We start from the raw sequence: 12,227 nt of genomic DNA on the forward strand, positions 1-12,227 counted from the left end.
AAGAGAGGAATCTGAAAGTTGCAAGTTTGATTCCAGATTCTTTCCTTCTGCACATCAAAATGCTCTTAAAGAAGATAGTTAATACAAAGTTCCCCACCAATATGCAGGTGAGGGTGGCTCTAAATGGTCTTTGACTGGGTTAAGAAGTGATGCACTGCTTTATTAAAAGCAACTCCAGACATATCGCATGCAGCAAGTTGGATCTTTGCAGTGGCCTTTTTATTTTTTCATGACTTTATATTTAGACACTGTCCGTCTGCTCTAGTTGTGTTTTTAAAACCCAGGACTTCTTCTTGGTTCTTCAGTTATCTGAGCTTAAATGAGAGAAAACCTCCAATGACTTTTAGATACAGGGAAGTCTGGCTTCCTGGAAGTATCACCATATTAGTACTGACTTAAAACCTTTGCACAGAACCATTTATTTCTCACATTTATGAAAGCAATGAACATTTTGCAAGTGATAAGAACTTTGAAAAAGGAAAAACACAGACACTGAATCTATAATGTCAATCATCCATTTATTAAATATTCTTCTTACTAACAAAAACAAAAACTTCCGCTTGCATATTTTACTGAGTTACAGTGAAAACACTTTATTTCATCATGTTGTATCGTTTCATTGGAAATAAACAGTCAAAAGAAACAAATACAGTTGGAAATTCATATCCTGTAACTTTGAGTTTGAAGCTGCACATATACTGATCAGATGGCTTATTTAAACTAGGGTCCTAGCTATAAACCATTATTATATGTTGTAGGTTAACTGTAAATATAAACACATAAAACCGAAAAATAAAAAATCACAAGTCCACAATAGAGAAGTGTCGTTACTGGCATGGCGAGTGCTTAGAACAAACTATCATCTAAAAAACAAACCAAAAAAAAAAAAAGGATTTATCACTTGCATGCACGGTTAATTGTCTACATAGCGGGGGTTAAAAGAGAGCATTACGGGACACCAAAAGCACAGAGAGGAAAACAAAATATCTTCTCTAAGACTGTGCAATTCTGTTCAATAACAAAGGTCTATGTTCAAAGCTTTGCATTACACATTATTACAGGGGTTATCCTTCAATATGTGCTCCTAGGACATACAAAATAGTCAGCTATTGGAAAGCACATGGCACAGGTAACAGCTACAAAGTCTTGAAGTGATATAAGATAATAATCATAGCTATATTAATACAGTATCTGGTGCCATCTTGTCCTGTGTGTTTCTCTGTAAGGTCTGTGCTGTAATGGTCATACACAAAAAGCAGTTACACTTGTGTGATGCATTAAATGTCCATGGCACTTCAGTAACACTTCAGCAGATTACTTATGTCGATGATTCAGAATAAATAGGGAAGAAAATAAATAACAGCTTCAGCTTTTCTCGTTTCCAGTCAGCACGCCCAGATGCTGTCGTCTGAATTTGTTCTCCGCAGATGAATGAGTGCTGTTGCAGATTTATCCAAACACACACACACGCACACGCACACACACACAGGAATTAGATTACAGAAAGACGCTAATTTAGTTTTTGTCTCCCTGGTGAGGATTACTCACCTGAGAACGATGTCAAGAAGAGGATTTTCAATTTCAGAGCCGTTTGCAAAGGCGATATTTCTGAAGAGCTCATAAAGCTGATTATGTAAACAGATCATAAACTGCGTATTTGTTACTGTGTTTGTTTCCTGCGGTGCTGTCAAGTACTTTGCTCACCTTTCATTCATCTTCCTCTCTCCCACCGCTTTTCATCTCTCGAGTCTGAGCGAGCCATTTTAATTAATCCCAGCTCTGCGAAAATGAGATAAATTAAATCTAACACGAATCTCCTGCGTTTGTCCAAACTCAACATTAGAAATGACAGCGGAGCTCTCAGCTGTAATCTATCCTCTGTGCTCGTCTCATGTGTGGATGTGAGACGAGGCTGCGTCTCTCCGCGGTGAGCGAAGCGGATCGTTAATGATAATCTGAGGATGAGCTTGCAGAAAAGTGGACTTTGCAATGAAAAACTGAAGAAGAGAAAGAAAAAAAAACACCTTGCTGACACGAGATGTTATTGATCATTCTGAATAAACAGGACATGGAGCCGTGCTTTTTTATTAAACGTAGCCTATTTTAAAAACTCTGCTGAGTGGCGCGTTGATGACAGGCCACATGTTTTACACGTGGTTACCAAAAGTAACAAGAAACAGCAGCTTTCTCTCTAAACACAGGTTTTGTTGAGATCAACTTTGACCGGAAGTGGTCCTGCCTCCTGGGTCTCCTCCGACTGCTTCACACTGACGGCGATCATGGAGCTCAGATGGAAAGGGTTGACCTTGTGCACATGTTCCATAAACTCCTTATCTCCATTGATGCTCAGCTGAGAAACGCAAAGAAAAAGCAAGACAATAGCAAAGAGCCAACAAGGACATGACTGCACTGGCCAAAAAATTGTCAGGGGCTTTTCGACTGTTTTAGGGTCATTTTGATGTGCTGAATCCAAAAATCACATTGGTTTTTGCTCAATCGGGTCAGCCTGAGCGGTGCAACATGAGCATCCAAATGCACGACTTGTTCTCATGTATGGATCAGTGAGTGTTGAACAGGGGGAGAGATTCCAACAGGATAGAAAAGAGATGGAGAATTTTACACAGTCAGGACGTAATGTTCAGTTTACATGTACTTACCGCTATAAGTGTTTATTGTTCAATTTACAGAAATCCAAGTTGTTAACATTTAATACACTCTGTTAGAAAACTTTTTTTTCTCCTATATCATTTTTTGGATAAGAAATATGAAGGGAAATTAACAAATAATGTCACAAAAATGTTAGCAATTTAGTGAGTCTCCAAATCGAATTAGAATAAAAATCGAACCTGACTGAGAAAAATGGATCATTTTGGGATTCAGCAGTGCAAAATAGTCCTAATTCAGATTTTTAAAAAAACATAGACGACTATCAAAAATTATTTTTTGTAACCCAGTGATATTTAAGCAAATCTGCTGCAACACTGCTCCCTATCTTGCCATTTATTTTGATGCGTTTAAAAACACATGAAAATGAAGAACTAAAACTTGAAGAATACCAGCCACTGAGAACTGACTTTGGACACCACCGTGTTAAATATTTAAACGAATTGTAACCATTCACCGACCTAGAACTAATTACAACATCGGATTCAAAGATAGTCGATCTTTAAATCAACCATCTTAACAGAATGGCATGTGTGTGAAATGCCAGTCAGGCTCAAAATATCAATATGTAAAAACTTACACGCAACTGCTTGACGTACTTGGTGGGCTCTTACTCTTTTTTTATGCACACATTTAATGCGGAGTCATATTAAAATGTACACAGAACATTATGATTTTTTTAAAAGTTTGATCTAATGTTTCATAGCTGCTGCTGCACATTATTAGCAGTGCAGCTAATAATGTGCACCGCTAATACTTTGTTAGCATATTAATAATCAACTAAAAATTTTAAAGTGGATCGACATAGGGCAAGGCTTAAAACTATTTAACCACAAAAATATATGTTGCGTAACAAGGATTTGGTGATGAAAAGGGATTTAATAAACTGAACAGAAACACTGTAATTCATCTTCCGGGATTTCCTGCCAAGCTATAGTATGCTTCACTAATAATCCAAAACTGCAGGCAGAGGAGGAGAATACAGCAGGGGACAGAACGTGGAGATACTCTTCTGAGTAAGTACCTGCGTCTTGATGTGCTGCTCTGGTGCGGTGACGAGGCTGGCGCAGCTCAGCCACAACATGACCATGATGGACAGGAAGAGACACGCAGCTAAAATCCACCGCGGAAGACCTGAGCGTCTGAAACAAGGAAGAGGGAGACTGACACTGAGACACTAAAAAAAAAACAAAAAAAACACAGAAACATTCATAACTACACCAGTCAAAAATGAAAATGCATAACATTCTCTGTTAAATGTTATCACTCATTTACTGCAAGTGCAGTCAAGTAAGTACAAGGTTTGGTGTCCAGAGATGGAGATAATCCCAGTTATGATCACATGTTCTAATTTTTTCAGTCAAATATTAGTGCCAGGAGGTATTTCAAACTGTGGACTGATGCCACAAAGATTATCAAAAGCTACAACCGAATAGGAGGAAAAAGAACAAGGAATGGGTGGAAAGCTTTGGTGCATCTGATCTCAAATTTAGCATGAATAATATTTGATACAAACAAGTTGTGATTCATTTAATCATGTCAATGAGATCACCAAAAATATATATATTTTTTTTCTCTCTCAAAGGTTTCTGACCTTGACATGCAGCCCAGGAAGTCGTGGTCAGCTGCAGCGTCATCTGCATGCTGGATGGGGTGCTTCCCTTTGATCGCTGGCTTGCCTGCTCCTTTTTCTCCTCGCCCCTTAACGCCTGCCAGACAATTAGAAAAAGGCTCTGCTTTGCTGACATGCTCAATACTCACTAAACTCTTTCGCATTTTGCCACATTACACCAACGACGTTCAACGCAATATGTTGGGATTTCATGCAAGAGACCATTAGGGTCAGGACAGCTCCATGGACTGATTGTTACAGCCAGAATGTTGATCCAAGTGACATGACTGTTTGTAAGTGTTGTGAAAATGTTCCTACCATGGGGTCTCTGGGTGTGGGAGTGGACCTGAGGCCAGGGTTTGTCGGCCACGCTGGATCGAGGAGCCTGCAGCTCAGGCATGGAGTACTCCATCTCAGGCTGGCTCTGACGTCACAATAAACAAGAGCAGAAAGATATTTAATCGCGAGTGGAAATATAGACAGAAAACTTTCACCAATTTCATGCACAACTTTCCACCTTTCTTCATTAATATACAGATTTCAGATCTGTACCATTATTCTAGACAGAAGATGATTGATGAGCCACTTAAGACAATATTTCAAAGATCACACCAAACCATATTAAGCCCCTTGTTCTACAAGAATTATATAAATAATAATCTGTAACCTTTATGGCGTCCCTCAAGATTGGGTTGACAGCTTTAGTTTATGGTGCAAAGAAAATATATCTTTTCCATACAAATTCTTGCGTGTTTTGCTTATTAAAATGACTCTTCCAAAATTACAGCTGAGAATTGTTTTGAAAGCAAAGCAATGTTTCTACTTTCTAAGCCTTTAGACTTCAGTAAAAGAAAACATTAGCACATTACTTATCACAGTTACTTTTTCACAAAGGGCCAGGTTGGTTTGAATAAAATCCTAGATGGAAAACTGCTTTTCGCATTAACTCGGATTACCTTTTTAACCCACAAAAACTGTTTGATGATCTGAAATGTTTAAATGTGGCTAGAAAGCATACAGAAGAAGGAACTTTTTGAATACAATAATTTTCTGGTAAACTAAAAGTTTCCATCTGACATCAGAATTTTATGAGCACTAATCATTTTCCTTGAAGCTCATTAAGGACAGGGTTTGTTTTTTTTATTTATTTAAGATTTTCTGTGTTCCTTCATTTCATTTCACTCACTTAAATGGGTTTTAACTTAGTACTGAGGTAGTTTCTAAAAAAAACAAAAACATCTTAAACACATAAGATTGCCTGTCGTCACTGTTTTCACTGTTGTGGTTTTGGTTCACCCAGAGGACTCATTAAAAAAGGATTTTGCTTTCCCACTGCTGACCCTCTTTTCCCTACAGCAGCAGCTGCAGTCACTTTTAATAATAGTGCTGCTGGCCTCAGCAACAACACATACGGTAAATCATCTCCCGCTGCAGCTTGAATCCTCCCAACTGTATTTTTATTTTTTTTTCCTGTTCATGTATTAATTTATGTGTTTCATCCAGCTCTGAACCTCCTATAGTAGCACCAGAATGTTGGTTTGCAGCAACCAAAGCCAGTCACTAGTCTGAGACAACAAAGTGCTGCAGCGTCCTGGAGTCACAGTGGAAAAATGCAAGGTTAGTTCACCTCCCAAAATGGCAAAATTTTACAACTGAATTTAGGAAAGCTCCCATGAGTCATGTTTTCCTGACCGAGCGTATTGAAACAAGATGTAGCACCAGTGTAAGACACTGTGAGAGAAAAAGGTATATGGGTGATTTTAGTGTGCTGTAGACTGAAATGATCAGAAGAAGAGATAAATGTACTCTGTATTAAAAAGAGTTGGAATAGGAGGCCTTATCTGAAGGGTTCATGGCTTTTAAATGAATATTTCTTGGCTACGCTTTGGACATACCTGAGTGTCTTCCATGTGAAATACTGCCAAACTGGTGGTGAATCCACAGTTTTCATCCCTCTGTTCTTTTTTCTTTAACCTTGATAATGTAACCTTAAACTACAAGTTACTCAGCAGGTTGTTGCTAGGTAACCCTAAGATCCTCAACAGGTTGTTGCTAGGTAACCAAAGAGCAAGTGAATTAGTTGATGCCACCAACCTTCCTTTGAGCAATCAAAGCGTTTCCTTTGCCTACATCCCCCAGAATGCTGTGCGGTTCTGGATCGGAGTTCAGCGAAACTATTGAACATTCTGTCAGACGTATTATCTATTGATATTGATCATGTGTCTATAAATAACAATGTGTCTATTGTTATTGATTTATTATCATGAATTATGATCTTTTTTTTCTAATTGTTTTTTATTTTCTTTTTCTTGTGAAAAAAATATATATATATATATATATATATATATATATATATATATATATATATATATATATATATATATATATATATATATATATATATATTAGGTGATCAGTTGTAATTTTCTCCAAATACAAAGTTGTTATTTGAGAAACACACCAGCAGTATTGTTCTTTAGGAGTTAACTGATGTCACAATATATTTTTTTTTTTTTACCTGTAGAGTCGTCTACAGTAGAAGGAGGGACAGGGTCGGTTGGCATGATTTTTTTTGTCTGTCGGCCATATTGGATTTACGGTAACTAAAATAATTTCTTGCATTTTCACCTGATGGCCAGTAGTTGATAGTGTATTTTATCATCAACACAATTCAGTACCAAGTGGCTGAATGGCCTCATCATTTAATGTAGCGAAACAAACACATATAAAAGCTACGCGGCACCAGTTTTTAGATCGGGGGTTTGAGACTCCTGTGCTAAATGCATTACCAACAAAGACAAATCCGCACTGAATCACACCGAATCGATCAGCTAAAACTGCAGACTCTTTAAATCTTTTGAATGTTCCTTTTATGTTTCCTTGTTCTTTACTTGCATGGGGATAAGTGGTAAAAACAAAACATTGCAACGTTTACAGCCTTGCTAATTTGCTGAGCACATCCCCAGATGGCCCTGTTTGCTGCAGGAGGGACAACTGTTGGCTGCTTCATAAAAATACATTGCATCATGATGAGAAAAAAAAACTTTTAGTTGGATACAAATGAGTCTTCCAATTAGACAATAAATCTGAACCTGACTCGGTTCCACAAGTTTTATCAAGAATGGGCCAAAATTTCAGTAAACTGTGAAACTCTTGTAGAAGGACACACAGAAAGTTAATCCAAGTCATACTGTTAAAAGGCAAAGCTACCAAATGGAAAACTATAAAAACTTGTATCTGTCTCATTATTTTTGGCATTTAGCAAACAGAAACAACTAAAATTATGGTCATAGAAGTGTGGTCTGATTTAATGACAGAGAATGGGGGGAAGGAAAGCTTTTTTTCGTACATCTGGTATCTCATTTCAAATGTGTATTTCTGAAAACAAAGTTAGACACAACCAGAGCAATGGCTGCTTGTAGATTGTCAGCCCTTTGTGGATATTCTCATACTGTAATTTGTATTTCAGAGAGCGTTTCCCACCTTTGCCATCCCTAAGTGTGTTGGATTTTTTTAGTTATTTTTTATTTTTTATTTTTTCAAGTCTGAACCTGTCACATTTTTGGCAGTGTATCAACTGCAAGCTAAACATAAGCCTGATAGGTTCCCTGCAGCCCTGCTGAGGCAGGCTTCCCTTCACAGTGTTGTTCTGCATGCAAACACCCATCACCAAGTCCAAAAGCAACTCTGAGAAGGATGCACTGCCTGACAGCCAAGTTAGTGCACCAATCCTCAGACGCAATTCTGAGTTCCCACATGAAGAGGGCTCTTTTCATACAGAAGCTCTTCTGTGAGGGTTAGAGAGCATAAACACTATCATTTCCCTCTGAAACGTTCAATTATGCAGCTAAAACTGTCATCCATGCATCCAAACAGTTGAGAGAGATGCAGGTTTCTGGTCAGCTTTTTTAAAACTGCAGGATTTGATTGTGCAGCCTGGTGGTTTCACAAAGCAAATCTTTTTCACAGCTTCAATAGATGGGTGTTTTATTGTGTTGACTTTAGTTTAAGATTCTTAAAACTCTTCTAGAAAGCAATGCAACATTGCATCTCTGTAAAAAAAAAAAAAAAAAAAAAAAAAAAAAGTTGCATGAACCGAACTTTTCAAAGTTAAACAAGGCGAAGAATGTTTTATCTGGACGCAATCTCAAATGAAATGCACCTACCTAGTCGCTTAAGAACAACTGGTCAAGATGTTTCAGGGAAGTGAAATTATAACAAATCTATATGCTGTCGCTTAATATTTTTGGTAGAATGTAATTGCCACATTCACATTTCATTTATAGCCATTATGCGGTTGTTAAATTCTGCATTGTGTCCCATTTAATTGTGACTTCACCGGTGAGGCTAAACTGAGTGCCATGGCATAATGTAAAAGGATGTTTAAAACCTTTAAAGTTGTGTGAGAATAAAAAAAATTAGCTTGTCACTGTCACAACTCAGCCACCTTTCCCTGCCCAGCTGCATGCTCACTCATGCAGCACATTCAGTACATGATGACTGCCAAATGGCTGCGACAGCTGCTGGCACTCATCCAACCTTAGGAGAGGCATAGAGTGGAGGGTACAATTCCCAATCTTAACAGGAAACAGAGTGCAGCATCAAATAATCTGCAGGGGTCTGCTGAGTTCCTTTAAACCCCAAATTGCAACCATATGAAATAAAGAAAATGGCCATGGCTCATTTTGAGCCAATTGTATTTTCTCATGCGGTCATTTTGGTTTGAAATCTTTTACCTTAAAAATAAAATAACCACTATTTTGATTAAAATGTGTTTGATCGTTTGAAATATTAAAGTATGAGGAAAAAGCACATAGGAAGTTTGTGAGAGGGTGAAATCATTTCACAGCGCAGCGACAGTATCTTCACTTGTCTACTTCACTGGAGTATTTTTGAATTAATTCAATTGATGTGAGCTGAATTTAAACCAAAGCGCTCTGTTAAGAAATCAAATAAGAATTGGATGTTTCTGGCTTGTGAAGTGGCTTAGGTTTACTGGAATGAAAATACTTTAATAGGTTTCTGTTGGTTTTGAAAAAAAGTAGAAGAAAATGGGATTTTAAGTTTCTAAAAATATAAAAGCAAACAACTGCCCCGTAAATAATAACTTTGTATTAACGTTCTCTTCTTTGAAATTAAAAAGCACTTTTAAAATCTGGTCGGGCCTCTTACCTGGAAAACCACAACCTTGCCGTCGTCGGCCTGCAGGTAGAAGGTCCAGGTGGAGGAGATGAAGCTCTGGGCCGAGCTGACGATGTCGTTGCACCAGCTGGACACGGCCTCCATCACAGAGGGGGGCTTCGGGCGCAAGGTCATGGCCCTCAGCTGCCAAAGAGACAGGAACAGGTCAAACAGTTAGACCAGAAAAGCCTGGCTGACCTCAGTGTGTATGCAAACGTGTCTGTAGTGGTAATTTCCAGCGGTGACTGGTGAGTCTTGCTCGTTTTGAAAAGCAGCACGTAGGTATGGGAGTGTGAATTTGATGTGTACAGAGCTGATCTTCCCTCACCTTCCTCCTCATGATCTCAGGTTCAGAGGGTTGGCTGGCACAGCCGGTGCTGCAGGCCTCCTGCTCCAGCAGCTTGATGTATGCCTCCTGGCAAGCTGCACAGAAAAAGAGGAGGACGGAATAAAGGACAGGCTGCACGATAACGAGGGAGAATTTGCTTCTGCTGGCTCCTGCGGAGAGAATTCTCTCTCCACTGAAACCAAACACCTGCATGGATGGCAAATCACATGATTGATTTTCAATGTGGCAGTTGAAAAGGGTGACTAGCCTCTTGCTGCAAGAAAATATCAATTAAAAAAAACCCTCCAAATTGACCCAAATGTCCGCCATTGGTCACTTACGTCTCCATCAGTGATGCAATATCTGTGAAATGATTCTATCTGGGGACAAAAAGACAAACAGTCCCATGCAAAGATTGCCTCACTGACTCACCTCCCTGACACTCCTCCTTGCTGGTATTAAAGCCGGCGTCCCCATTGACAAACTGGCAGATGGAGTAGAGGCGGCAGCCGCGGTGACAGGCGTTCATTATGGAGTCCTACCAGCCAGACAGAGAGGGGAAACAAAATTAAAAACATCCCCTGGTAGTCTGGGAGAAAGTCCACTTAAGTTTGTTTGAGAATGTGACAAGGATGGAGCAATGACACAGTGCGGCTGTCATATTATGGGCTGTCATATACAGTTTATAACAGACTCCTAGACACTGTCAGGGAAAACGTGTTGTAATGAACAAGGCTGGCTGATTTAGACTTGTGAAACGTTTAATGTGATGGTGGGGGGAGAGCGGGGAGGAAGGGTCTCGATTTTCTCTGCTAGTTGTAGAAACGGCACCCTCTAGCGTCCAATGCGAGCACGGGAGAGACAAAGAGATCCTCTGAAATATTTACTGCAGCTTTTTCAGCATCTTTTCTGGGGGGATTGTTGATGATTCGGAGAAAGCCGAGATAAGACCTGTTCGTTTTTCAGCAAACAATATTTGGTTTGAATGTATTTCCCAAAACACGATAAACAAAAGCAGGCCGATAAATATACATTATAAGCCTACATTCTTACTCTTTCGCATCGCACAGTTCTCGAGCGTGCTATAAAGCTCGCTTTGCAGGTTTGCTCCTCGCAGCCTTGCAGGATGTCTGAACCACACCTGAAGGCAGCAGAGAAGCAGAGGGAGGGGAGAGCGGATAAAGGCTGCAGAGTTAACCGCATTAAATCAAAGAAACCGCAAGAAAAATGTCCTTCATCCCCGCATCCCGCTCGGGTCCAGTTTGGCCTCCTTCTGTGCGCAGAAAGAACCGCAAACTCTCACTAACTGGTATCCCCTGATCCTAATCTGTCATGGTGCAGTGTTGAGTAGGTTAAATCACGGGATGAGTCTTGGATGCAGTCCACATCTTGGACTTGCCTCCAGGGCGCAGACGAAAATGAGCTGCATCTTTTCGGCCTAATTGTGCGCCCCGTAAAGCGCATCCAAGAAGATGCAGAGAAATGTCCGAGCCTGGATCTAGCTGCGCAGAAATGCGTTTACCTCAGCTACTCATTATAACTGCCACACCATAACCACCGAAAATAGCTCGTCATAAAAGACGCTGATGTTGGTGTTGAAATATAGGTTATGATAACGATCGTACCCGCTTTCAGCCAGTGCTAACGAGATTTTCCTTTCAAAGACAGCCAAGCGCACGGGAAAAACTTACTTTAGCGGGGCTTTTGTTTTTGATGGTAAGCTGGCATTGTTTTTTGCAGTAATTGATGTCACCCAGCTGGTTGTCAAACAGATCCGAGGACGTCGCTGCAGCGAGCCCGGAGAGAAGAACCGAGAGCAGGGCGGGGAACCAGCCGCGCATGCTGCTGCCGAACCGGAGCATCTGACGGAGCCTGGAGAGAGGAGCGGAGAGTCGGCCTTCAACCGGCACTGAGCTACCTGGGATGGTGCTGCTGCTGCTGCTGCTGCTGCCTCGGCTCGGCTCGTGCCCTGTCTGTCTGCTGCTCTTCCGATCCGCTCCTGCTCGTGGCGTCACGCGCATCATCACCATTCCGCGCGCGCACACGCACGCACCAACGCGCCGTTCTTCTTTAAACTGAACCTGCAGCGCATCCTTCACTGCAGTGTGTAATGTGCCTCTGATGACTTTGGCACACACAGTTAGAAGATGGTAAGGAAAGATGATGTTGGCCGTAATGACTCATCCTGCTAATCTATCTATCTATCTATCTATCTATCTATCTATCTATCTATCTATCTATCTATCTATCTATCTATCTATCTATCTATCTATCTATCTATCTATCTATCTATCTATCTATCTATCTATCTATCTATCTATCTATCTATCTATCCATCCATCCATCCATCCATCCATCCATCCATCCATCCATCCATCCATCCATCCATCCATCCATCCATCCATCCATCCACCATTTCTTGTATAATTGCCTAATCTGATC

The 12,227-nt window shown here is 40.2% G+C and overlaps 1 protein-coding gene across 2 annotated transcripts; it reads right to left on the bottom strand.

Annotated features, from left to right (window-relative positions):
• Window positions 1–499: 499 nt before the first annotated feature.
• Window positions 500–11,857, bottom strand: tmem59l (transmembrane protein 59-like). 2 transcript variants are annotated; one of them, XR_006371857.1, is made up of 9 exons: window positions 11,477–11,857; window positions 10,218–10,323; window positions 9,786–9,880; window positions 9,449–9,601; window positions 4,595–4,700; window positions 4,259–4,373; window positions 3,689–3,806; window positions 1,549–2,350; window positions 500–1,438 (listed from the first exon to the last, which is right to left on the bottom strand). XR_006371857.1 is itself a non-coding variant. In XM_044128650.1 (8 exons), exons 1-8 carry the CDS (start codon window positions 11,813–11,815, stop codon window positions 2,192–2,194), a joined length of 1,191 nt encoding a protein of 396 aa, XP_043984585.1. In that variant the 5' UTR covers window positions 11,816–11,857; the 3' UTR covers window positions 500–2,191. The 2 variants fall into 2 exon arrangements, 1 of the variants encoding a protein (XP_043984585.1); XM_044128650.1 differs by having other exon boundaries at window positions 500–2,350.
• Window positions 11,858–12,227: the final 370 nt, after the last annotated feature.

Source organism: Gambusia affinis, linkage group LG10, assembly GCF_019740435.1.
Source record: "Gambusia affinis linkage group LG10, SWU_Gaff_1.0, whole genome shotgun sequence".
Taxonomy (NCBI): Eukaryota; Metazoa; Chordata; class Actinopteri; order Cyprinodontiformes; family Poeciliidae; genus Gambusia; species Gambusia affinis.

Excerpts from the sequence above, each read along its gene's own strand:
- tmem59l (XM_044128650.1), bottom strand. The coding sequence starts at position 11,815 with ATGGTGATGATGCGCGTGACGCCACGAGCAGGAGCGGATCGGAAGAGC. Across the intron at positions 9,881-10,217 it reads CAAGGAGGAGTGTCAGGGAG|CTTGCCAGGAGGCATACATC; the intron begins GTGAGTCAGTGA and ends TTTTCTGTGCAG. Across the intron at positions 2,351-3,688 it reads AGCAGCACATCAAGACGCAG|CTGAGCATCAATGGAGATAA; the intron begins GTACTTACTCAG and ends TGCGTTTCTCAG.